Below are 27,352 nucleotides of genomic sequence, written 5' to 3'. Positions count from 1 at the left end.
TCCTGTGTCTCAAGGCGAAGCTTCCTGCGGAGTTCTTTACACTCCTCATCATACCATCCATTACAAGGCACAAGACCGACTGGTGGAGGACCGGATGTGTGGCAAGTGACGGGGAAGGACTTGTGGGCTGCCGAGATGATGGAGGTATGTACAAGGTCCCACCGATCCTGTGTGGAGGGTAGGGCATCGGGAAGGTGCGGACGGAGAAGACTACTCAGGTGCTGGCTATAAATATCATCGAACTGGTGGTCAAAATGAACCTCATAGTATGGCTGACGCTCATGATGTCTAGAAGGGGGGGCATGAGGAATCTGGGTAAGAATAAAGTGCAGACGTGCATGATCGGCTGAAGGCATAAGAGGGTCGACTGTGAGGTTATGTACAAAAGGGATTAAAGTCGGGGGACCCAAGACGTAATCAATGACGCTCGTACCACCACCCGCGAAGGGAAAACATGTGGCTGTGGATGAATGCGGCCACTGTCGAAGTCCATTATGAATGACCATGCCATGCGATGAGAGAAGCTCCAATAGGCGATGTCCCTGATCTGTCACCTCTACCCCTCTATCTGAAGATAAGCGTTAAAAACTCTCATCTGGGGCAGCTGGAACTAAGACTGGATCCTCAGCAAAGTCCAAAATCTCTGCCTGTCTGTCTGATGTCCTCGCGTTGAAGTCTCCTAAAAGGATGACCTCTCCGCGGCGTGAGTACTCCAATACATCGGCTGACAAATCCTCAAAAGGTGACTGTCCTGGTCCATCTGAGGCATAACGAGACTGTCTCGGGGGAAAGTAGCATACTGCAATAAACAAGTCTCTCAGGGGGGGTCTCCTGATCCGTACCCAAAGATATCTGGCCCGATGGTCTCTCCTCACGACTGTGAATATCGATCTGAGATGCTCTCTATAAAGAACTGCCACACCACCAGATCCTCTGACTCCTCCTGATCGTCTAGTCTGCTGTCGAAAGACAGACTCCCAGGCATACCCTGTCACCTGCGGCAAGCCTCTCTCTGGGCTCTCATGGGTCTCTGTAAAGAAGACGATGTCTTGATCAAAAAAGGCCTCTCGTAAGTTGCCAAGCTGAGCTGTGAGGGAACCATTACAGTTCCAAACTGCGAAACTCAAGCTATCTGGCAGGCTACGTGTCCCATAGGCCTTGTGTCGTCAACTGTGGGCTCCAGCCGGTCTAGATCGCATAGCTCCTATCAAAAGTCTACCCTCTCTGATCACGGACCACTTGCCCTCACGACGGGCAACATCCCTCTGTGCAATGAGACGTCTATGCTCCTCCCACTGAAGAGCTGTAAGGTCCTCATCCATGTGAATCTGTGGATGGTCCCTCAATTTGGATCTCCTCCGTAATACTGCGAGATGGGCCTCAGCATCTCTGAATCTAATGATAAGTGGCTGGTGTCGTGCTGGATCCCGGCCCACTCGATATGCAGCTACTATGCCATGATCCTGAACTCCGAGTGTCCCAGATATGAAATCTGTCGCCTGATCCATGGTTGATCTCGTATCTGATCGCTCAACTCCGCGGATGCGGATGTTGAGGGCCTTCTGAGCTCGCCGCTGACTCTCGGCAATAGTCTCAGAGACTGTGGTCTGCTGGGCCTGTGGGGCTCTACGCACAACGTCCACCCACTCTGAGGTCTTCTGTACCTCTGTCTGCAGTGTGGCCAGCCTCTCCTCAACTGCTGCACTAGCTGGAGGAGCTACATGCAGCTGCTGGAGGCGATCATTGCATGCCACAACATGCTCCTGAATGCGTGTCTCCAGCTGCACTATGCACTCAGCATCATGTGTCCGTAACTGGATGTCCCGATCAATATCTCTGGTATGAAGCTGGCGAATATGGGAGTCCTGATCAGATCTATGACTCTCAACTGTCGATAGCTGAGCAGGTGTGTGTATCTGTGCTGTGAGAGACTGAATCGCAGCGCCCTGAAGTCTGCAAGTCTCCATGCACTGCATAACTAAATCTCTCAAGCGCAGATTATCTGCCAGGACTGTTTCCGCTGTGGAGGGTGAAGGGGAGAGGGGGTAAGAGGGTAAGAAGGCGAGTAAAGGAGGGGTGCAGAAAATGGAGGTCCTGAAGAGAGAGATCCGGTAGGAGGAAGTAGGGAGTCAGGGACCCCGAAGAAGAGCCTACACTAGGGGAGGAAGGGGCTGAAAGGGAGGGTAGGTGGGAAGAGGTGGGAAGAAGCTGGGTAGGGACTAGGGGAGGGGAAGAAGAGGAGGGAAGAGGCTGGGTAGGGAATAGGGAAGGGGAGGAAGAGGAAGGAAGAGGATGGGTAGGGACTAGGGGAGGGGAGGAATAAGCAAGGGAAAGGGCTAGGGAGGAATGAACGGGAGCAAGAGGAGGAGGTGAAGCTGAAGGAGGGGGAGGAGGAGGATTGAGTAGAGGAGGTGGGTAGGAAAGGGTTGGGATTGAGGCAAGGGAGGTAACCGGAAGTGATGGGGGAGATGGAAGTAAAGGAGATGGGGTAGGAGCCACAGGAGGATTGAGTAAAGGAGGTGGGTAGGAAAGGGTTGGGGTGGAGGCAAGGGAGGTCGTTGGAGGTGGTGGGGAAGGAGATGTTAAGGGTAAAGAAGAACTTGCCTCTTCAGCTCTTGTACTGCTGCCTATGCTTTTATCTTTCTCTACTTTTGCTCCTTGGAGGGCCATGGTGGAGCTCCTTGTTTGTGGCATCTCCTTAGTCTTGGAAGTGCTGAATTCTCTGCTCAAAACTGCCTCTTTTTGCCCCTTTTTACTCTCTGGAAACTGTTTCCTGCACTTTAAGGACACCCTGTTTTAAGTCGCCGCATATTGGGGGGGGGGGGGGGGGGGGGCGAGGAGTTTAAGACTTTCCTTAAACCCCCTTCCCCTCCAACAGCCAGAATCTGGCCCTTCCACGACCTACCCTCCTGCTCCCTGTTAAGGGCACTTGCTGTAGGGCTATTCACACGGAGGGGGGGGGGGGCGGGGGGGAGAGGAGTTTAAGACTTTCCTTAAACCCCCTTCCCCTCCAACAGCCAGAATCTGGCCCTTCCACGACCTATTTTCTGCCTGTGTTTGGGACTGCCTCCAGCCAGTTTCTGGCCCTTTCACGACCACTTTTCTGCCTGTGTTTGGGACTACCCTTTCGGGCTGTTTGCAGCCCACTTTTTCGCACCTTCCAGGGGGGCTGAGAGAGAGCCTTGCACGAGCTGAAGAGGAGGCTTCTGCGTGCTGAGGGAGAGGCTTGCGCAGGCTGAGGGGGGCTTGAGAGTGAGCTTGCGGGCTGAGGGTGAGCTTGTGGGCTGGGAGAGAGGGCTTACGGGCTGAGAGGGAGGGTGTGGGCTGAGGGTGGGCTTGTGGGCTGAGAGAGAGGGTGCGGGCTGTGAGGGAGGGTGCGGGTTGAGAGGGAGGGTGCGGGCTGGGGAAGAGGGCTTACGGGCTGGTTGAGAGAGGGAGCGCGGGGGAGGGGGCGGGGGCGGGGGAGGAGGAGAGAGAGAGAGAGAGAAAGAAAGAAAGAAAGAAAGTGTATTATTGTCCACTAAAGACCAAAATGGGCCCATGGGACATCAAGAACTCTGCATACAAGATAGCACAAAATCAACGTGCCACAAAGAAGAGGCATCGTCGAATATCATCTAAGTGCTACGCAATACAATGCAAGTGAAAGTACATAATGTCAAATTTGAGCCTAAATACAAAGTAAACTAGATGCAAGGAAACTGCCCCTGGGTGCAAAATGGGGGGATGAGTACAATATGCCAATGCAAAGATACAAGTCCAGGTGTCACGGAGTCTGAGAACCAAAATAATACTGAAAATCCTGTCCATCGACTCTGCCTTCTGCTATGAGAGTACAAATCTGAGCAAAGGTGAGGTGAGCGGCTGGTGGGGCGAGATCTCCATGAGTAAGTCTCCTCCGAAAAGCTGCCATCATCCTGGATCATCTGGAGATGAAGCGGCGAGTACGTCCCCTATGTAACAAGATCCTGCGGCGTCTACAAACCATCTCATATGTACATCCACAGGGTGGAGGCATGTGTCCTGTGTGAGCTCTAACCTCCTCGTGCTCCTCCTGGTCTCTGTCCTCTGGTATAGCGTGTGCTTGAGCTCTATCAAGCTGGGCTCTATCATGCTCTGGTCTGTGCTGATGGTCTCTGAGGTAGTCTCGTCGAAGCATAGTGACCTCCCTGACATAAAGAGCTAGGCAATGCTGATCCTCGTAGTCCATCACTCGTGAGAGAGGTCCAAAGCCATCCTTGAAGAGACAGTGGAATCTACCTCTGAGCTCATAATATAGCGGGCATCTGCAAATGAAGTGCTCCTCTGACTCCACCTCTCCCATGGTGCAACAAGGACAGATCCTGGTCTCTCGGCCTGGTCGCCGTCCATCCTCCATGCGTCGCATCCTACCAGTCTCTATCCCGAGCTGATGCGAAGAGACTCTAAGCTGGCCAAGGGCAATCCTCAGTGAGTGGGACATGTGGATACCTGTATAGCCTGGTGGAATGACAAATCCATCCTCTGAGATCCGAAGGAAGTGGTCACGATATGTGGCCATCTTCGTCGGAAGCTGCGTGGGATAAATCCAAGTGCGATACGTATGAAGCTGCAGCAAGTTTGCTCTCGTGACCTGGCTAAGCTTGTGGCGAGTCAACTCGAGATGAGGGGCATCTATGCTGTATCGGAAGGGAGGCAGTCTATCCATGTCTAGTCCAAGAGATGTGAGCCACCTAGTGAGTCTGAAGTACCAGCAGTATCGGGCCCCAGATCGTGCCAACTCCATAGAAGATGCAAGTGCTAACCATGGCAACCGAGCTCTGCCTGCTGCTGCTGAGTCTCCAAACTCCCTAACCCTATGCAAATACATGACCGACTGAAACACTGCATCCAATGCAAGGGGAGTAGCTCCAAACTCTGCTAGTATGATCTCATGCGGAACTGTAGCCTTGGCCCTAATGAGCCGAGAGAACATGATGATCTGTACCTCTCTACTCGTCTCCAATCTGCAGCGCCGAGGTCTCCTGCCCAGAAAGGAGTTGCATACATCGCAGCTGGTCTCACCAATGTATCAAAAAGCAAGGATTTCGTATCGGGATGCTGAAAGTGGGACTGAAAACACTGACGCTCAAGATGAGCCAACGAAGCATACCCTTTACTAATCCTATCTCGTGCTGCATATGTCATGGTGAAGACCGGTCCCTTGAAAACTGCCCCCAAATAAGTGTACTCTCTAACAAGCTCAATGGGCTGTCCGTCATAAGTGAAGCAAAACTCATCCGTGCTGTAAATACGATCAGAGGTGTTGAAAACCATAACCTTGGTCTTGCCAAGGTTTACGGTCAACCCCCTGTCCTGGCAAAACCTGTGGAGTGCCTCAATATGTGCCTGGAGGCCCTGAGCAGTAGAGGAAATGAGAACCACATCGTCCGCATACAGGAGGATAGGAATGGAGGATCCTGAGAGAGTAGAGCCCACACCGCCTGTCATCTGTACAAACATCTCTAGCTCATCAATATATAATCCAAAGAGAGTAGGAGAGAGCGGGCAACCCTGCTTCACCCCAATCGTGCTGCATACCTCCTCTGAGAGCCCCTCACGTGTCCGAACCCGACCAGTGACCCTCTCATACAAAGCCATGATAGCCCACTGTATCTCTCCACTGAAGCCCATCTGACGAATCCTTTGAAACAATCTGAATCGCGGAACTGTGTCAAATGCCTTCCTGAAGTCCACGAAGCAACAATAAAGCCGTTGCCTTCGTGACTTCGCCTCCTCTACCAGTGCCCTGAGTGTGAGGATGTGGTCAAGTGTCGAATGATCCCTGCGAAATTCAGCCTGCCCTCTGGCTCTGAGTCCTGTCGTCTCGGCATGGTCATTTATACGGCTTTCCAAAACTGATGCATAGATCTTGGCCATAACGTGGCCAATCATGATGGTCCTGTAATTCGACGGCTCCATAGGGTCCCCCGACTTGTGGATAGGTACTATGGTATTGCCTAACCAGGACTGTGGTAGGCCTGTACAAACAGACTCATTGAAGAGACGGGAAAGAACAAAATCTAAGGCATCAATCCCATGGATTACATACTCCGCTTGCAATCCATCATGATCCTTAGCTCTCCCGTTCTTCAATCGGTGGACTGCTGGCACGGACACTCTCAGGTGTGAAGAGACTAGATGAAGCTAGCCTAGGGGAATGGGATAAATCGATGGCTGGCTGATCTGGAACATCGTATAGAGCTGAAGTGTATGCAGACCAGACACGTGGATCTGTGAGGGGGCTCTGAGACTTCGAGCGGAGGAATTTTCTCCAGAATTCCTTGGAGTCACAGCTGAAAAGCAAGCTTCTCAGCTCCTCCTCATTCCGGGCTAGAAATTGGCGTTTCTTACGCCTAACCAACCACTTGTAGTCTCTCTTGGTTTCGGCAAGGAGGGGAGACTTCTCCTTGGTCTCAAGGTGAAGTTTCCTGCGGAGTTCCTTACACTCCTCATCATACCAACCGTTGCAAGGAACAAGACCAACCGGTGGGGGACTAGACGAATGACATGTGGCAGGGAACGACGTGAGCGGCAGAAACGAGTGAAGTATGTACAAGTTCCCACTGATCCTGCATGGATGGTAGAGCGTCTAATAGATGAGGATGGAGTAGGCGGTTGAGGTTCTGGCTATATACATCATCGAACTGGTGGTCGAAATGAACCTCATAATAGGGTTGGCGGTCATGATAACGAGGGGGGGGTGGGTCATGGGAGACATGAGTCAGAGTAAAGTGGATGAGTGCATGGTCAACAGAGGGCATGAAGGGGCTAACAGTAAGGCTATGGATGGAAGGGACTAGAGTCGGGGGACCTATGATGTAGTCGATCACGCTAGTACCACGCCCAGAAGCAGAAGAGAATGTAGGCATGGAAGACTCTGGCCACCTGGACAAGCCGTTATAAATGACCATACTGTGCGAGGTGAGGAGCTCCAGTAACTGACGTCCCTGATCTGTGGGCTGTACTGTGCAGTCTGATGAAGTCCGACAGAGGCTATCATCGTGAAATGCTGGGAGTATGACCGGATCCTCCATGAAGTCATGAGTGAGGCCCTGCCTGTCTGAGGTTCTCGCGTTGAAGTCTCCTAAAAGGATGACTTCTCCGCGATGTGAAAAATCTGCAATGTCCGCTGAGAGATCCTCAAATATGGACTGGCCTGGTCCAGTGGAAGAATAGATCGACTGCGCCGGGGGGAAGTAGCAAACTGCAACAAAAAGATCTCGCTGAGGGGCTCTGCGGCGGATGCGTACCCACAAGAATCGGGCATGTGAATCCGCTCTCTCCACTGTGATGATCCGATTGAGATGCTCTCTGTACAAAATGGCCGCTCCTCCAGATCCTCTCACTCCAAATGTCCGAGTGTGCTGCCTGAAGGCAGATCTCCATGTATACCCTGTCACTCGTGGCAAAGGTCTCTCTGGACTCTCGTGTGTCTCCGTGAAAAAGATGATATATCTCCCAAAGAATGCCCCCCGTAGATTGCCTGGCTGTGCTGTAAAAGAACCATTGCAGTTCCATACAGCGATGCGTAGACTATCTGACGAGAGAGAGAGAGAGAGAGAGAGAGAGAGAGAGAGAGAGAGAGAGAGAGAGTACAAGGCTTGTACCAAAGAGAGAGAGAGAGAGAGAGAGAGAGAGAGAGAGAGAGGAGGGGGCGGGGGGGGGAAAGGAAATGATACTCAAATCAAGACATAATGGAAAGGCTCACATAATGGAGAGAGAGAGAGATTAGCGTCCTCGGATGGGCTCACGGGCCTATGGGACAAAGTACCACAGCTGGAAAGATACTCATACAAGCCACAGAGGGCTGAAGCAAAGGGCGCGCTAGGGCCCTTGCCGAGTGCTTTGCTAAGCTAAACTATGTATGTAGCTCAAAATCTCAAAAACACAAAACTGGAGCTGAAGAATCGAGAAGTTGGAACTTAGTAGCCAAAGCACGGCACCGTGGTGGCTCTCCGGTGGGCTGCAAAGATATCTCGGATATGCGTCTATCAGGCTGTCTCCCGCTGTGGTAGAGGGCGTAGTCTCCTCTAAGGAAGGTGGAGATGGGTGGGACCTCAATTGTGTGTGCGCTCTGGTCACTACACTCGTGTCATGCATGGACTCTGCATCCCTTGCTCGTTAGTACCAGGTCGTCTCTCTCCGCTGATCCATGCTGCTCGCATGCCTTCTAATTCCTCCTCCACTCCTCTATGGCCCGGACCGACTCGAATGCATAGAAGTCCATGAAATGTCGCTGTGATCGGTCTACCTTAGCATCTTGTTGGTGCTATCAATGTCTACTGCTTTCTAATCTGTCATAGTAGCGTCTCTCTATGTCGTCGCTTCTCGATCAGATAGAGCCCAATGCAAACCTAATCATGGAAATGGATCAGTCTGGAGAGTGGACCAAAACCATGCCCCTCATGAAAGAGGCAATGATAGTTTCCCCGGATCTCATAATAGGCTGGGCAGACATATAAGAAAAGCTCCTCTGTCTCAACTGCCCCTAGTGTGCATAACCTGCAGATCTGCTGCTCTTTGGGTATACCAGTAGCTCTCCCTGCCTCGATCCCTAGCTGATGTGATGAGACCCGCATCTATCCAATGGCAATCCTCAGTGCATGTGAGACTCCTTGATCCTCAAGGTATTGGGATTTGATGATGAGTCCATTCTCCGACACTCTCAAGAAGTGATCGTGATAGAACTGGAACTTGGTGGGAAGCTCCTGGTCCCCCCCCCCCCCCCCCCCAAGTCCGAGATGTATAGAGTTGGAGGAGATCTAACCTTGTGATACGGTTAATCTCATCTTGGGGGATTGACTCACGAGGTACGTCCATGCTGTACTGAAAGGGGGCAGCCGGCGGTCCATCTGGCTACCGTGACTGGCAAACCATGTGGATACGCATGCATACCATATGTGAGCCCGGCTCTCTGCTAGCCATATGGAAGACTCTAGTGACAGCCTCGGTAGTCTCTAGTGGGGTAGGGGTCATATTCTATGGAGGAAAGTCATTGTCTGAAAAGATGATATGAGCTTGGAGAGGTGTCATGGCCACCTTTGCCTGCACTATCTAGTGTGTCGCTCCCCAAGGTGTTGTGTACATGGCAGCTGGCCTCACTAGGGTGTTAAAAAGCTAGCCCTTCATTGGCTGGTCCTGAAAGTGCGTTTGAAAGCACTACCTCTATAGTTGGGCTAAAGCCCCTTGTCCACATGTGATCATGCTCTAGCTGCGTGTACCATCCTATTAACTGGCCGTGTGAAACTGCCCCCAAGTATGTGTATGATTGCACTATCTCTACTGACTCACCTTGGTAAGTGAAACTATGTCGGTGTAGTACAATACATGAGGTGTTGAAGATCTTGAGCTTGGTCTTCCCAAGGTTGACTACCAAGTCTCTCTCCTTGCAAAATATCTCTAGTGCCTCCAGATGTCTCTGCAGCCCCTCTGCTGAAGATGATATAAGGACTATGTCATCCACATATAGCAATATCTGTATCATCAATCGGCCAACAGTGCCCCCTCGCCTCCTAAGCAATCAATGAAGGATATGATCTCTTTAGAGTAGAGCCCAAAGAATTTTGGTGAAAGAGGGCATCCTTGCTCACCCCAATGGTGCTCTCAACCCAGTTTGATAGACCCGAACTCTCCCTTTGACGGACTCGTATAGGCTCATCACTGCCCAAATCAAAACGTTTGGAATTTGCATCTCTTGAAGCCTCTTTGATCATGCGGGAGCATGGTATAGTGTCAAAAGCCTTCCAAAAGTCTACAAAGAAAGCGTAGACTTTCTGGTGCCCCCTCAATGATGGCCCTCAGAGTGAAGATGTGGTCAAGTGTGGAGTGCTGTCGTCGGAAACCTACCTATCCTAGTGCACGCTGCCTGTGTGCCTTTGTGTGATTGCTGATCTCCTTCTCTAGTAGTGACCTGTAGATCTTGGCTAGAGTATGGCCAATCATAAGAGTGGGGTAATTTCTAGTGTCCTTCGGGTTCTCCTACTTTGTGTATGGGAAGAAGTAGTGGTAGTGCTCCAAGGGGAAGTTGGGCATACAACATAGTTGAACATCTCTGCTAAAATCGGGGCTAGGGCCTCCTGCCCATGTGCGAAGTGCTCAGTCCGTAGTCCCTTGCGATCTTGTGCTCTCCGGTTATGGAGCCGGCGGAGCCCGCCTCATACATTTTGTGTAGTGAACAAGCAGCGTGTGGTGGGCTTGGGCACGGAGGACATGTTTGGTGCCGTCTGCATCGAAACATCATAATGTGAACTCGCATAAGTGTGCCAAACCCTTGGATCCGTGATGGGAATGTTGGAGGTCAACAGCTCCTGATGTCACCGTAGAGAGAGAGGGCCTTGCTTGTGGGTGTGCCCACCCGTAAGGCTAGGGTAGATGAGTGAGGGCCAGTGTTGTGGGTGTGCTTGCCCCTCTTGTGAGGCATAGGTAGAATAGGGTTTTTCAGGATGTTCAGTGCGAGAGAGTGTGCCGGCCATGTGGAGGCTGTTCAGGGCCTTCCTGAGGCCTGTTTTGTTGCTGCGTGGCAGCCCCTATTGAGGCACCTAGGGAGTCGGCTGGTGCAGGTCCCTTATTAGCAGGTTGGCAGAGGGCGCGGTTGGCTGGTGCAGCTCCCTATGGAGGGCTAGGGGTAGTCGGGCCCAAGGCCCCTACCTGTCGGCTAGCAGGCCCCCACTTTAGGGCCTTGTACAGCCCTATATAGGAGGCTGTTGGGTCTGCGTTGTAGGTCTGTTGGGTTGGCCCAGCCCCTTGCTGGCCGACTAGGGGGCTGGGGGCTATTTATAGCCCCCCCCCCCCCCCCCTCCCCCCCCCTCCCCTGCTTAAGCCTTTAAGGGCATGCCAGAGGAGTAGAGCCAGCCCAGTCTTGCACGTGTGGAGCAGGGTAGTGGAGCAGTTCATCCACTCTGTGGTGCTCCCTTCACTTGGTTGTTGAGCTGTGTGTTCTGAGCTCTCGAGCAGCCCGTTGCTTCCGAGGTTTCCCCCTAGTTGTAGCGGGTTTTTCTCGAGAGATCACTTGCAGTTCTCCTGTGCTTTTCTCTCCTCTCTCTCCTTCTCAGTGTGGCGTGTGTGTGAAGCATGCTCTCTCTCTCTCTCTCTCTCTCTCTCTCTCTCTCTCTCTCTCTCTCTTCTCTTCCGTTCATTTCCTCTGCACTTCTCACATGGTATCAGAGCCATGGTTGGCTTGAGACCCGAGGAGCGGAGGGAGTGCTGAGCCAACACACAAAGAGGAGGATTAGGGTGCTGTTTGGAGGTGTCTTTGAGGTATTAGGTAGGACCTCGAGCCACGAGGAGTTGTTCCCGCTGACTCAGGTGGCAATTTGTTACCAATTTCTATTTTGTTTGGATGTTATGACCTTGCAAATCCAGAGGGGGTCTCCTAGTGTTCTACTGCATCTATTGTCTGATGCTGCTAGAGATCCGGATGGGTCAGTAGGTTGCCAGTGCGGGAGCCCAGACACAGTTGATTGATCCTTGTAAGTTGTTATATGCCCATTGTCCTTAAAGCACTGAAGTTCATCGATTTGGCGACAGTGTACCAGTTTGGACTTGAGAGGGGGCTATCTAGCTTTGAGATAGAAGTGCCCATGTAGGGATGCAGACCTTGCACCGGAGGTAGTATCAATTGGATTATTGTTCCAGGATCCTCTATTGACATGATGTCCTAGTACCAGCAGTTGGATTATTCTACCAGATTACCCAGTACCAGACCAGAGAAGTGTACCTAGCACCTGTGGCCTGGAAACACCAGTTCTAGGTTTCTAGTGATCGTGTTGAGGTGGTTTGTGCCACAAGGGGGCTTCTTCAACAATACATGTGGTGGTCTTCAGCGGTGGAGCATCACAAGATGGATTCCTTCAGTTGTTCCAACGGCACACCTAGCTCCCTGGCGTCTCTATTCCATCCAAGAGCTGAGAGGGGGTGTTGGAGGTCAAAATCTCCTGATGTCACCGTAGAGAGACATAGGTATAGGTATAGGTAGAGTAGGGTTTGGCAGGATGCTTAGTGTGGGAGAGCGTGCCGGCCATGTGGAGGATGTTCAGGGCCTTCCTAGCCAACTCCCTAGGTGCCTCAATAGGGGCTGCCACGAGGAAACAAAGCAGGCTCGGTGCAGGTCCCTTATGAGCAGGAGGGCAGAGGGCGGTTGGCTGGTGCAGCTCCCTATGGAGGGCTAGGGGAAGTTGGCCCTAGGGCCCTGCCTGTCGGCTAGCAGGCCCACACTTTAGGACCTTGTACAACCCTATATAGAAGGCTGTTGGGTCGGCCCAGCCCCTTGCTGGCCAAGTAGGGGGTTGGGGGCTATTTATAGCGCCCCCCCCCCCCCCTTTCTCCCCCGACTTGATCATTTCATCACACATTCTAGGGCCTGGCAGAGGAGCAGAGCCAGCCCAGTCTTGCACGTGTGAGCAGTTCATCCACTCCCTAGTGCTCCCTTCACTTGGTTCCGAGCTCTTGAGCAGCTCGTTGTTTTCGAGGTTTTCCCCCAGTTGTAGCGGGGTTTTCTCCAGAGATCACTTGCAGTTTTCCTGTGCTTTTCTCTCCTTTCTCTCCTTGTCAGTGTGTTGTGTGTGTGAGGCGTGCTATCTCTCTCTCTCTTCTGTTCATTTCTGCTGCACTTCTCACAGGGAATAGGCGGCTTCCCCTCAGACATAAGTCCCCATCCAATGGTAGGGTCCCGCCCTCGAAATGATCGGATCACTCCTTTGTCCCATGTGTGAGGAAGGCACTTACGATGTCTCAATCGTCGTGCAATCTGCTGCGCCTCATGTGTCGTAAGATGGCCCAAGTCTCGCTCACGTGTAAGGTGAGATCTCATCTCTTTGCACTCGTCACATCACACCAAGGATTTTGAGGCATCGTCTCAGTTGGGGCATGTGCTACAGATCAGTTGTGGGGAAGGGGATCTAGCCCTGCTACATCCAGTACCACTGAGACAAGGATATCCGAAGCACGGGTGAGGTAGGTCTGCACCATCTCCAAGTCGATCTGGGAGCTCACGAGCTAAATGACTCACGTAGATTGGATCAACAGCAAGGTCAAAGTAGATAACGGGCGCATGTGGGGGGGGCTCTCCTTGCTTCTTGCATGGTAACCAAAATGCTAAAGGCTAGGTATAAGTGGTCAGCCCCACTCACCCGAGCGGGGGGAGGGGGGGGAGATACAGTGAAAGCGTGTATCAGTGGTACAAAGGCCAAAGGACCCATTAGATAAATCACTGTATTGGTCCCTCCACCGTGTGGGAAGCAAGTGAGCTTGCTAGATGATGGTCTTCTCTAGAGACCAACTCCCCGTCTTCCTTCTCTTCCCTATCTACTGTGTCTCAAATGATTACTTTACCATCCCTATAGGCAGCCCATTTCCCTGCTTCCCTTGCTACCATCACGTGCAGCATACCTTCCCTCCAGTGCTCTTGCTGTAGGAGAGTGAGGTCATCATCCAAATAGATCCGGGTTCCTTTCAATGTTGCCCTCATGCTCATGAGGGTAGTCCTATCCATAGCTGTCCAGAGTTTTATCACTGGTGGCCTTGCCGGTGCCTCAGGATTGCCCACTCTCCAAGCTGGCTCGTGCATGAGGTTTACACTCATTTTGGTGAAAAGAGCCTTGACATACACCATAGGAGTGTCTCCCATTGTGAGGCCTCGAACAAAAATGTTTAGAGCCTTGCTGTTACTCCTTTTGTCCTCCTCCAAAGCATCTGAAATAAACTCTTTCCATTCTTGGATTGCAGCTTACCCTTTGGTGATTTTGTATGTGAATTAAGTGTGTTTACCTTGCATGCTGGCTTGCAAGGATGCCAGGTCTTTCCTGAGTTATTCGTTCTCAGATTTCAGCTCTTCCATTACTTTGTATGCTCCCTCCGGGGCTCTTTGTGCTAGCATCTCTAAGCTGTCGTAGCTCGGTCCTCATAGCTTGCATTTCGTCTTTGAGGCTGGTCTTCTCTGATTCCAATATTGCTCTTTCCTTCTCCCATTCATTCTTCTTGTTCTTGTTCCTCTGCCATTCCTCCTGCATTCGTCCTCTTTGCTTCTTGCTTTCAGCCAATGCTTTGTCTACGTGCGCTTTTTCATTTAGCAATGCCACTAGTGGCTTCCAGACCATCGACCTTCTCAATCAACACTAGGCACATCTTGTGAAGGTGAGAGATGACATCAGAGCTCCCACCTTTGGGTGTTCCTCCTGCTGTGTAGGCATTTATTGCAGCTTCCAAAGCTTGCTTTTTCCACACAACCTCGTGTAGGCATTGTGTCAAATACTTCTGCAAATCCTCACTGTTTTTGAGTGCAATAGAACCCTTTTCTTCCCACATACCTGCCCGGCATATTGTGTTTGCTGTTTTTGTATTGATTTTCTCGTTTGTCCTGTATTTACCACTGCCTTCCATGCCTTCCATGCCTTCCATGTTGTTTTCCTCTTCACATGTTTATATGTCTGCTTGCAGCTAGTGCCTGGATATAAAAAGGACTTCGAAAGAGGTATTTTCTGAGTGCCAAGCCTCCTGTGGTTACTTTTCATGACGCTTCTTGATTTTCTTCATTTTCGTGGTGCTTTCTTGTCGCAAGTGTAGGTTCAGGAGCGATTGGGGCTGTTTTTGGGGGCGAGCTGGAGGCCTCTGTGTCCTGGTGTAGTCCCGCGACACAAAGGGGGAGTGTGGGGAGGGCGGGGGAGGCCTAGACGCGCTGCCAGAGGGGGTGCGGCTTGGTGAGCAGCAGCGACCCCTTAGGGGTGGTCGCCAGGACAGCTGCCCCTCAATGAGACCTGGTGCATCCACACAGCCCCTAGCTGGGCTGGCGCACAGGTAGCGGGAGAGAAGGCAGCCCACACGGGGGTCTGGGAGCCGCGAGACGGGAGCTTGGAAGGTGGGCAGCAGGAGGGCTATGGTGTTGTTGGCACCCGTGTCAGGTAGGTGGCGGCGGGGGTTGACAGAGAGAGAGAGAGAGAGAGAGAGAGAGTTTATTAAAGTGTTGGGAAGACCGATGGGTCTATGAGATTGTGAAATCCTCGTACAAACGAGCTGTGAGGGTGGAGTTCACCAATGCAGAATGAAAAAATGCAAAATAGTAGTACTAAGTACTAAGTACAACATAGTCATGTCAGTGGTCGACTACATATCAATCTCATCATCATCATCATCAGGACATCAGGGTGGATGAGGCAATGGAGGCATGAAAGCGGCAATAGAGTATTGTCGGTCGCTCACGAGTGCGGCCCTGTGATGTCTCATGGTCATAACTTTGTGCCTAACAAGGGCTACAATAACCCATGTCGGCCGAGTTCCGACTCTGAACAGGGAGGGGTTATCCCCAAGTGTAATCTTTGCGTCAACCCTTTGTCTGAGCTGTCGAGTCACTGGCTCTGGGTCACGATCATGTCGAGGCTTCGTCTTGTGGGGGTCCATGTGATATGGCAGGAAGAACTCTGTGATAGAGCTCTGAGAGGGATCTGCCAAGGAAGAAGTCTGCTCTTGTCTCCGTGTCGAAGTAGCCTCTTGCGGTGTCTGATTGCCTCATGAATCAAAGCCGCAAAGTATCTCTGGTTTGGATAGGAGAGTAATTGGGGACAAAACCCTAGAGCTATCTCTAAAGAGATAGTAGAAACGCCCTCGGATCTCATAGTAAACATGACACCTGAAGATGAAGTGCTCCTCCGTCTCAACCTCCTATATGTTACATAACATGCATATGTGCCTCTCCCTGGGTAAGCCCTCCGCTCTGCTGCTCTCGAGACGGAGTATATGTGAAGAGACTCGAAACTGCCCAATAGAGATCCTGAGTGAGTGGGGTAAGTGGATTTGCGTGTATCCTGGTGGGTCAATGAACCCCTCCTCTGTGATATGCAGGTAGTGATCCCTGTAGAAGATGGGCTTCACTGGAAGCTCCTTTGGTCCTAGCTAGGTCTGGAATGTGTGTAGCTGTAAGAGATCCTCACAGATGACTTGGTTGATCTCGTGTGACAGGATGGGAGAAAACAGAGCGTCCATACTGTACTGGAAGGGAGGGAGTCTATCCATGTCGAACCCCAGTCACTCAAACCATCTCTGTGTGTGTGCATACCAGCATCTTTGGTCACCTCCTGTTGAAAGAGCCATAGAGGAGGACAATGCTAGCAATGGTAGCCTGCTGCGCTCAAAAATGTAATCCCCATACTCCTTGGCTCGGTACAGAAAAATGATGACTTGAAATGCAGCATCTAGTTGTAATGGGGATGACCCAAACTTAGCCTGAATGATCTGGTGAGGAACGGATGGATTACGGTGAATCATTCGTGATAGCACGAGAACCTATAGCCGCTCCACACGAGCCCTCTCTATATCCGACAAGTCCTCCGGGGGCCTCACGGGCCTATGAGACGAAGTATACCCAAAAATAGCTTCTCATACAAGCCACCATGGGATGAATCAAGGGCTCACTAGGACCCTTGTTGAGTGTTATACTAACAGCCGAAAATCCAAAACTTCAAAATTTTATCATCAAGCAAATACATGGATAAGATCGGCAAAGCTAATCTTATCAACCTCCTGAACCATGCATCCATCCTTTCATGTCACATATTGACATGTTAGCCATACATTGCACTGCCATTTTGTAGTAAGTATCATGGCTATCACAAATTGGCAATGAGACTTAGTATGATGTCCATGGCATTGTACTCACCACCCAACTATAGAAATCATACAAGCTCACCCCAAACTTGGAAAGAGGCTCATTTGGTTTCAAGCTTCATGCACTAAGCCTTGGCATCCCTACCAACAAGATACACCTCAACTTGTTTAGTTACAATGATCATTATTCCTTATGCCTTCAAGTTCTTCGACTGTTGTTCATACCCAAGTCTCCAAGTTTCCTTAATGTGATCTTGTACCTAAGATACTTCCCCTTTTTAGAACATCCATGTCATAAAATCCAAGGCCCCATCAAGTGTAGGTTGATTTTTGGGACTATTTTCCCACTGCACGCAGGTGTCGTACAGCGCACACAAGTGCCCACTGTCGTTTAAGCCTTACAAGCCACAAGGGGGTTACACCAAGGGGCTTAGTCCATACCTCACCCCTTGTGGGTTAAGCACCTTGAAAGGTGAGCTTAGTCAAATCAAAGACTAGCCCACAAACTTGAGGTGTGCAAGACAATGCATGGATATGACAAACCAAAGTTGCCATGTCTCAAAGTCCACGCCAACTTGAGATAGTTAGATGCCGGTCGAAAATGGTCGTCAACAACGCAAAGTGCACTTAAGACGTGTGTTGTGAATCATGACACTTCATTGTAGTCAAAGTCTGTTAGAGTCAGGTGTTGCCACGTGTAGATCACACTTGCTTGGGATAGACATGTTCAATCTGTTCAAAGTAGGCTCTCGCGGCTAAATGCGCTGGGTGTAGGTCCCAATCCGCCCCATATTTGTGCCTCCTTCCTTGCACCCGAAAAGGGTTGACCAGGGGTGGAAGGAGGTCTTCCAATTAGGCCTTATATCCAAGGCCTTGTCAAGAAAATATTGATTTATGGGACAATTTTCCCATTGCACACACATGTCACATAGCACACACATGAGCCCCATTATCCTTTAAACCTTACAAGCCACAAGTGTAGTACACCAAGGGGCTTAGCCCACACCTAACATACATGTGCACGCACTCACATACAAACACACATAGACATAGACACATGTAATGATGATCATCTTATAAAGTTAAGAGTTTTAAAGGGTTTTAGGATTGATCTGATCTCATAGTTGAAGGCTCATCTTTCGCACTAGTCCAGTTGTCACTCATGAAGTAGCCTGCTTTATAAAAACGTTTTGTGAACATATCACCTTTTTTTGGTAAGTATTGAACTTCTTGACTTATCCATTTATTTTACTTGAGAAAATACCATCTATATGAGCATTCTTCACTTTTATAAATTCTAATGACAATATGTTTCTAGGAAAAACTTGCTCTACTGTATGCGAGACAACTTCCAAGCTTGGCAACCATGGCAAGAAGTGCTATTCGCGATCTTGATAGCCAAAATGAATTGCATATGTTGCGCATAAGGAGTCAAATTCATGAAATTGTTATTCTAGATGAGGCACAATTTACACTCATTGTGGTTCAAGCTTTAAGATCTTCTATAGAGGAAACATGCGAGGATGATGATGTTTTAGAAATTGAAAACCAAGGATTGGAATAGGTGTCTTTCCCTACAATTTCTTTTCACTCACCTTCATGAGAACATGCGATTACTTTTTACAATGGATCCTTTATGTTATAAATTTGCACAAGTATTGGAATTGTGTATTGTGTAAAATTTTATTGCTTGATTCGATTAGGTTAAAATTGATTCAATTTTATTGCTTGATTCAATTAAGTTAAATAAAAATTATTCTTATACTACCTCTGTTACAGCTTCTAAGTCGGGTTTGCATATATCCTTGAGATCAAATCTCATGTAGCAAAGATTCACCAACTTGTCATTTAAGTAGCATTAAATGGTCAATTTTTAATGTGTACAAAATGATCAAAATAGAGCTTTATTTGTTTAAAAAGAAAAAGCACCTATCTCCATCCCAATCTTCCCCAAAAAACTAACCTCTCAAAGCTTGCTCATGAGGTGAGAGACTAAGATTTATCCTTATTCTTGTAGAACGGGTAATGAAGAACACAAAATGATGTCATCCCAAATAAAATTTTAAAAACCAATTCATATGACAGAGGTGGGAGAGCAATCTCAATCCCTATCCTCTCAAAGCTTAGTCAAGAACATGAGAATAATCTTTGATCGTTTGTAGAAGTTCTATCCAATAGACTTGAAAATTGAGCTCCTTAAAGTAATTTGCATAAGGAGTTGCATGAACCTGAGGTTCAATGTGTTGTAGAAGACCAATGTTCCACTAATAATGAAATATAGGAGCCAAAACTAGGTCTGAGAGGAACATAGAGCATGCCATGCTAAAGCTCATTTGAGAAACCTTCAGTTGGAAGGAAGAAGGTAGCAAACATCCTTGTTTTGCTGTGCATTGTAGCGAGACGGAAGGGTGCTCATACAACAAACATATCTGCTTGGCCAAAAAGAGGAGAATTGCTCCAACAAGGTCCCATGCTTAATAGAGTGCCATGGAGTGATTGGTGCCCTCCTTTGGCTATTTGGGGAGAGTATAGAGGCATCGCCTCAATCTACACGATGATGATTACTTTTATTACTTGTAAGAGAAACAAGGTAAGTAGGTGGGAGTGATGGTAGGAGGCAAAGAAGGGGTTAGGGGAGATAAAAACGGATTGGAGTGGAACTTCCTTGCAATGTTCTATTCGATTCAATTTATATTTGTTTCAACACAAGAAACACGAACACCAATAATATGTAGACCAAGTGGCAAAAATGTGTGGGTGTGTTTGGGTGAGTTTTGAGTTCAAGCCCCAGGGACAGCTCAAGACCTCGTCTTGGTCACAGCCCGTATGGGGCATTGCTTGGCACTTAATAAAAAGAACAACGCCCAATAAAAACATACAAGAAATAAATACATGCTTGTTTTTTTATGGAAATGGTTTATTTTCTTCCCCACCTTTTGATCTACTAATAGGAGAAAAATGGGATCTTAAACTTGTCATCTACGTAACATTAAATAGCCTTTTTACCATCAAATGGTTTATTTTGTTCCCCACCTTTTGATCTACTAAAAGGAGAAAAATGGGGTCTTAGACTTGTCATCTACATAGCATTAAATAGCCTTTTAATTGCATATAAAATGACCCAAATCAGTTTTTGTATTTGTTTAAAAATATACCCAAAAATAGGGAAAACTTGCTATAATAATGTATGATAAAAAACCCTTTCAATCAAAACTTTTTAAAACCTAAAGGTTACAGTTTTTGTCATTTCCTACATGTTTTATACACTCCCAATGGCTTCTTTGCTATTGCAATCATCTCCCTCGCCCAAGGCTAGTCATGTGTTGGTGAGATATGTTGTCAATGCTTGCATGTCTTTCCACATTGTTGCATTGGTTCATTTGCTTATTTTTGTGTGTTTATATCTCTTAGTTGGTGCATTCTCCTCTTTTGGGCAAAATGTAATAAGTTCTTTGTCCATTTTTGTATGTGTATCTTGTATTTGGCCCTTTGCTCCTCTTTTTGGCAAAATGTTCACAAATGTATTAAGTTAGTTGTGATTTTAGAGGTGTTTATATCTTGAATTTTATTGCACGATGTTTGTGCTTCACTTAACGAAGTGAAATGCAAAATACTTTCTTTATATTTTGCTTTGGTCCTTTGTATGTAAAAATTTTGGTACTCATTCTTGATGAGTTTAAATGCATAAATATTTTTCTTGATACATTTTCTATGGAGTGTCAGGACGATGTTTATTGTGCATTACAAAGTAGGGGATATTTTTCATGTTTGATATTCCCATGCAATGTTTTGGTGAATGTGTTTGATTTGGTTTGATCTCTAAGTAACTTTCAATATTAATTTCTTAATGTTCAGAGTCAAAGTTCCCACATGCGATATTAGACGTAATGCAATGACTAGCCATGTAATTGATTTGACCAAAATGTAAGAGAGATTCAATAGACTATATTTTCCTCACTATAAGTATGAAAATCTTGAGCCATGCACCTAGAAGGTGACCCCTTGTGTTTCAAGAACGTAAAGGAGGAAATGCAACTCCACATTCATTAATTTCAAAAGATGGCAATATAAAACGAACCTCTCTTGTGAGGCTTCTAAATCTCCAACTCAAAAACATGGTTACTATGAAAATGAGAAGAACTTTAGAAGCAATTTTCAGACCGCAAAAAATTTCCCTCATGTCTTGTTGCATAGATGTACATGCATGCTACCTTGTATTTCAATGTAGACTAGCTTTTGGTGGCCATGCAATATGTCACCAAGTGGGTTGAGGCCATAGCTCTTTCAGTAGCAAACGGTAAGGTAGTATCTAATTTCATTTTTGAGCACATGTGCACACAGTTTGGAACACCTATGGAGATAGTGTCTGATCATGGGAGTTCATTCCTAAATAAAGCTATGGATTCGCTCATGGATCGTATAGGTATCAGTCATCGTAATTCTAGCATCTATTTGTGAGTACACAACGTGAGGGGCACTCTCGTCATTAGTCTTGTACATATATTATGGTTCACATGATGTAAAAAACTACATTGTGAAGGAGCAAGAGCTTTTGTAAGACCAATGTACCTACCAAATAATTTTTTGTAATTAAACCTATATTCAATTGTTATCTTTTGATGTTGTTTGTCTATGCTGTAAAGTACATTGCACATCCACAAGTTCTCTCTTAATGTTATGCAGTTGTATGAGTTCTCTTTCACATGGATAAAAGTTACTCTATGTGCTATATAGCACCACATCAGCTATATGAATCAGCTATGTAGCACTAAATCAGTTAGTCTTTGTCAATAAAGCTACATAGCACTACACTAGCTATTGTCTGTGCTATATAGTACTAAATTGGTTACTGTCTGTTAATAGATAATCTATATGGCACCAAAACAATTAGTATATCTTCTAGATAGCACTAAATTGGTTATTGTCTGTGCCATATAGCACGAAATCAGTTACTATTTGTCCATATATTAGCTATATAGCAACAAATCAGTTAGTATATATAGCACTGAATTGGTCGCTCCTTTTGACTATTTGATTTCATGATTATGTTGCACCATGATTAAAACACTTTCTTCCTTTGTGCTGCCCAAACATGTTGAACCCACAATCAAATATAAGAAGCCCAAAAATTTTGGTTGCAATAGTGGGCTTGGTTGGTATTTTTTCTTTAAGGATATACATGTGTTGAGTTGCAGACTCTGCGATTTTACCGGTTGTTCATGCGGGACTTTGGGAGTAATGCTCCTGCTCATGTTGATTGACCTTATGATCACGTAGACTAAGATATGTTCATGGCTATTGTGTGGATGGTTGTCTTTAGAAAAGAAGAGCAATGAAATTGGAGGATGACAATATTGTTGATTTTTTTTACATTGGTTCTATTATTTTTTCTAGCTTTGTGTGCATTGAGTAGAAGAGATGGAACATAACAGTAGAACAAAATAGGTCTAAAATAAAACACAACAGATCATCTTTTGACAGTATTTTGCACAATCCTGTGAGCCATGCTCAAAAAAGGGTTTGGATTGGTTGTTACTAAAAAGGTTGATGAAATGTTTCAGAGTTCACAGGTCACATTCGCCTCACATTCACACCTCATAGGGTAATGCATTTTAGATCAATTTGTGCACTTGCAAGGATAGGTAGAATATGTTACTTTTTCGGATCCACCAATTCCATGTCAAATTTCATGGCTCTAAGAAGATGAGAAAAGATAATGGCCAACTGGCTTGTTTTCGAGCAAACAATAATGCTGGTCACTGCATTGTCATAGTACCATCCAGTGACATAGCGTGAGCCTTTGCCACACTTAGTGCCCCACTTGTCTCTAAGCACTTTGCCAGTTGTTTGCTTTGCATGGCTACATTTCAAAATGAAGAAGTCCACACCCTCGTCGTTTCCCTCCTCAACATTTCAGTGCAAAATTGTCTCCCTCTACAAGAAGATCACTCAGCAAGTTCTCACAGCCCTCATAGATAGGTTCTTCCACTACGTTTTCTTCACTTGATACCTCATCCGAGAATGCCCGATGCCCAAGCTTGAACATAGGACTTGTCCTCACATGATCTCCACCTTTTGTGCATGCATGCATGGCAATAGCAGGACAATTCCTTTTTCTTGAATTGTGTTGCATCATGCTTGCAAAATCCTCAAATGCTATGCAATCCTCACAACCCCTCCACCCTTGCACAACCCCATGTCTTGGTTCTATCCACTTCAGCCAACTTGATCTCCCAAAACACTCTTTTGGATGGTCCTTCCTTATGCTTGGAATCAGTAGATGCAGTAGTACTCAATGAATTTGTTAAAAATGCAATACATCAGCTACCTCCTTCAATACCACACTATTAGTCTTGAGATTCTCACGTATAAGGGCCCTTTTAATCACTGCAACTACACCATCGTGTTCTCCTTTGTCATGGCCTGATCCAAAGAAGTTCCAAGTCATCTTAACATTGGTTACTGCAAAGAATCTGGTGTAGGAACAAAGTGGAGACAGGTTGTGAACACAAGTGAGCAAGAGTGCACACACAAGAAAGCTCCAATAGAAATGTTCAAATGAAACAATACAAGTACTTGGTATATATAGTACCCAAGTACTATTGGTCAATCATAGGGTTGACTTTATGCCTACAACACCATATCTTATCTTTGTAATGTCTTACAAATCCCCCCTCAAAGATATGACTGAAAGTACCCTGGAAACGCCTTTGGTGTACCCTGCAGTACCTAAAGTACCATGGTTGCACAAATTCATCCTGATGGATATGCAACCTATGGGAGTACATGAAAACAATGTCATTGTGAATCACTTCACAGCTCCAATAGAAATGTTCAAATGAAACAATACAAGTACTTGGTATATATAGTACCCAAGTACTACTGCTCAACCATAGGGTTGAATTTATGCCTACAACACCATATCTTTGTAATGTCTTACAAATCCCCCCTCAAAGATATGGCTGAAAGTATCCTGGAAACGCTTCAGGTGTACCTTGCAGTACCTAAAGTACTATGGTTACACAAATTCATCTAGATGGATATGCAACCTATGGGAGTACATGAAAACAATGTCATTGAGCATCAAGCTTGTATAAGCCTCTGTCATATGTGCCTATTGCTACAACCTCATACCCTTTCTTTGGATCCTTGATCTTGCATTGGTTATCCTGAAATTCGACCAGCATATGTTGATCATGGGCAATGTTTGAAACTAAAATTAGATTTTGCCTCAAATCTGGAACATACCAAACATCTCGGATATACTTAACTTTCCCATTATCAAGCTGAATGGGAATGTGCCCAACTTCAATGATGACTTGAGAAGCATCATTGGCACATGTAACCTATCTGCCATGAACAGGTGTGATGCTCTCAAACCACTCCTGGCGAGGAGTCATGTGCTTAGTAGCACCACTGTCGATATACCATGTATCACTTGCAACAAGGGAAGCATCCCTTGATTGATTTTCAACATTCAAATCCCCCGTGGCATCCATCTTCTCCTTAAATGCAGCAAACACAAAATCTCTATCACTTTGGGCAAGATGAGCTTCACCATGTGCATTTGAAGCATGAGTTTCAATGGGGGCAACAAGATTACTGCTAGAGCTATCCCTTTGCTTTTTCTTTTCATTGGCAATCCTTTTCTGACACTCTGCGATGTAATGTCCTGGCTTCTTGCAATAGTTGTATTTGCCCTTTTTCTGAATTTTGCTTGAACAGCTTGCATTCCCCTCCTTGGGTTGAGTTGTATGGCTGTGTTTTGACTCAAACTTTTTTTGAAATTTGCCCATTCCACCGATGGCAAGTGCTTGCTCACCTTGACGAGAGGCTTTGGCAAAATTTGAGCATCTCTTCTCTTCCTACAGCAAAAGCCCAACCAACTCATTGAACAAGATTGGGGCTCCCCTGAGAACAATGTTCAATGAAGTGACGAATGTGCCCTATGAGGGCACTAAGCTATTGAGAGTGATAGAGATGAGCTTCTTGTCTTCTATTTCCTCATCAATACTTGCGAGCTAATCACATAGATCAGTGATCCCGGAAATATGATCAGTGATGGCCTGGCCTTCTTGCATCTCGAGATCCTTGACCTGATTTGTCAAGGCAATGGCCCTTGCCTCATTCTTAACATGATACATGTTTGCCAATCTTTCCCATGCTGCCTTTGCATCCTTGCATGACTTGATAGCTGTCATAATGTGCCTCTTCACATTTGTGGCAATCAAAAACATCACTTGGGCACTGCGGCAGTCAAACTTCTTCTGCTCCTTCGTCGATGCTATGGGACTAGCAGGAGGGGCTGTAGCAGTTTGTTGTCTTGACTCGAAGAAGCTGTGCTAGATGTAGATGAGCCTACTAGCCTCACCTCATCCCCACTAACAATATCCCACAAGCCCTTACCAACCAAGATGTCCTTAAGCATGAATGGCCACAAGGCATAGTTTGGTCCATCCAGCTTGTCACCCTCGGACAAATTGCCAAAACTATCTAAAAGAGTCGACATGATGCAAAATCGGATACCCACAAGCTACAAATGTACCTGCAAAAAGAACTCCAAGTCCCAACAGTGCAACTGGCTATAAATGTGCCTGCAAATCCCAAACAAATGCTTGCTGCAAAGCAAAGTACGACTGGTTGCTCTAAAATGCCACTGACTGCACAGCAATCACTGCAAAAATGGCATAAACCAATCACTGCATTCTGCTGCAATCTGAAGTGCAATCCCAAACTGAAAATGCACAACCCAAATCTGAAATAGTGCACCCACGAGTGCTCAAATGCATCCAATGGAGCTTAAAGGCATCCACAACTGGAAAGTAACTACTGCAAATGCACCCAACAATGCAGAGTATCTGCAAATGCACACGAGAGTGCAAGAGTATGGGCTACAAAAACAGTCCCAAAGCAAAATACATAGCTCAAAACACTTACTGAAAGTGCACCTTGGCCCGAACCACCTCAAACAAAAGCTAGAGAGATGAATGTGAGAACTAGGAACGTGCATTGGAGCACCAAGCTTGCGGGAGTTTGGAAGCAAGCACTGGAATGGGCTCTAGAGACAGAAGTGCTCTGATAACAAATGTAGGAACAAAGTGGAGACAGGTTGTGAACACAAGTGAGCAAGAGTGCACACACAAGAAAGCTCCAGTAGAAATGTTCAAATGAAACAATACAAGTACTTAGTATATATAGTACAACACCTTGTACCCCTTGTTCTTCAAGCCACTTGCAGTGAAGCAAAAGGTAATGCTGTACAAAAAGAGTGTCGTGTGTTTTATCATAAAAAATGTAGAAATGGAACTCCTTGATAATTTGGTCATCCACAAAGTTGTGGTGATAATTAATATGAACAAGGATTGTACATTGATCTGAATGCCAATGCATGGAATGAATTTCATTTTGGAATTTGAATGAGAAATTCTCTACAAAATCTATAACAGACACAATGATATTTGAAGGGAAACTCTTCAAAGAATCCCTAAACTTGTCCGCCTGCCATTTGTATATGAAGTTGTGTTTGATGAAAGTGGTTGTGAATTTCTTTAACATGGATAACATGCCATTGACTGGAATCTCCTTGACTGATCAATCTTTGCACCTTTTCACCCCCTTTCTTGTTCAACCTAACATTGACGCTATGTAGCACACTACAACAACATAGCAGAAAATTTCAATACGTGGAGATGGGTCACAGACTATATAACATCATTTGTGCTATACAAGGCTATACACCCCACAAAATCTACTACTTAGCTTTGCATACTATATAGCTCACTGTTTCTACTATTCAAACCATAGAATCAACTATATAGCACGTAGTTTGAGTATACATAGTCGTGGCACACCAAGTATACTATATAGCACATTGTGTGTGCTATACAACCCACAGAATATGCTATGTAGCACATAGATAAAGGTGTGGAACTTTGCATGCTATATAGCTAATTGTTTCTTCTATTCAAACCATAGAATCAACAATAGAGTACATAGTTTGAGTATACATAGTCGTGGCACACCAGGTATACTATATAGCACATTATGTGTGCTAAAAAACCCACAAAATATGCTATGTAGAACACAAACAAAGATGTGGAGCTTTGCATGCTATCTAGCTCACTGTTTGTGCTATTCAAACCACAAAATTAGCTATATAGCACATAGTTTGAGTATATATACTCGTGGCACACCAGATATGCTATATAACAAATTGTGTATGCTATACAACCCACAAAATATGTTATGTAGCACAGAGATAGATATGTGGAAGTTTGCATGCTGCATAGCTCAAATAGGGAGCTATTCAAACCACAAAATCATCTATATAGCACACAGTTATAGTATACATAGTCATGGCACCCTCCTAGGTCTACTATATGGCACATTATGTGTACCATACACCCCACATAATATGTTATGTAGCACATAGTTTGAGTGTACACATAGATGTGGAATATGTATGTTCTATAGTGCACTGTTTGTGCTATTGAAATCATGAAATTACCTATATAAAGCAGGCAATCTCATTACACATAGACATGGCACAATGTGTATGCTATATAGCACACTGTTTGTGCTATTCAAGCTCTTGAATATGCTACCCAGCACACTATTTGTGCACTTTAGCCCACTGAATCTTCTATATAGCACACTCTTTAAGTATACGTAGATGGGGCACACTATGTATGCTACATAGCACATGGTTTATGCTATTCAGCTCACCAAGTATAGCATA

The 27,352-nt window shown here is 46.4% G+C and overlaps 1 protein-coding gene across 1 annotated transcript in view; it reads left to right on the top strand.

Moving 5' to 3' along the window:
* Positions 1 to 18,219, top strand: part of LOC147889788 (uncharacterized) — a 44,146-nt gene extending 25,927 nt beyond the window's left edge. Inside the window, exon 4 of the mRNA XM_087392091.1 lies at positions 17,933 to 18,219. Within this exon, the coding sequence (XP_087248217.1) occupies positions 17,933 to 18,178 (246 nt within the window). The 3' untranslated portion in view covers positions 18,179 to 18,219. The remainder of the gene's footprint in view (positions 1 to 17,932) is intronic.
* Positions 18,220 to 27,352: the final 9,133 nt, after the last annotated feature.

Source organism: Dipteris shenzhenensis, chromosome 20 (genome assembly GCF_047967505.1).
Source record: "Dipteris shenzhenensis isolate YYH24624 ecotype China chromosome 20, Dip_SZ_1.0, whole genome shotgun sequence".
Lineage (NCBI taxonomy): Eukaryota > Viridiplantae > Streptophyta > Polypodiopsida > Gleicheniales > Dipteridaceae > Dipteris > Dipteris shenzhenensis.
This window is presented reverse-complemented; position numbering and strand designations above follow the sequence as displayed.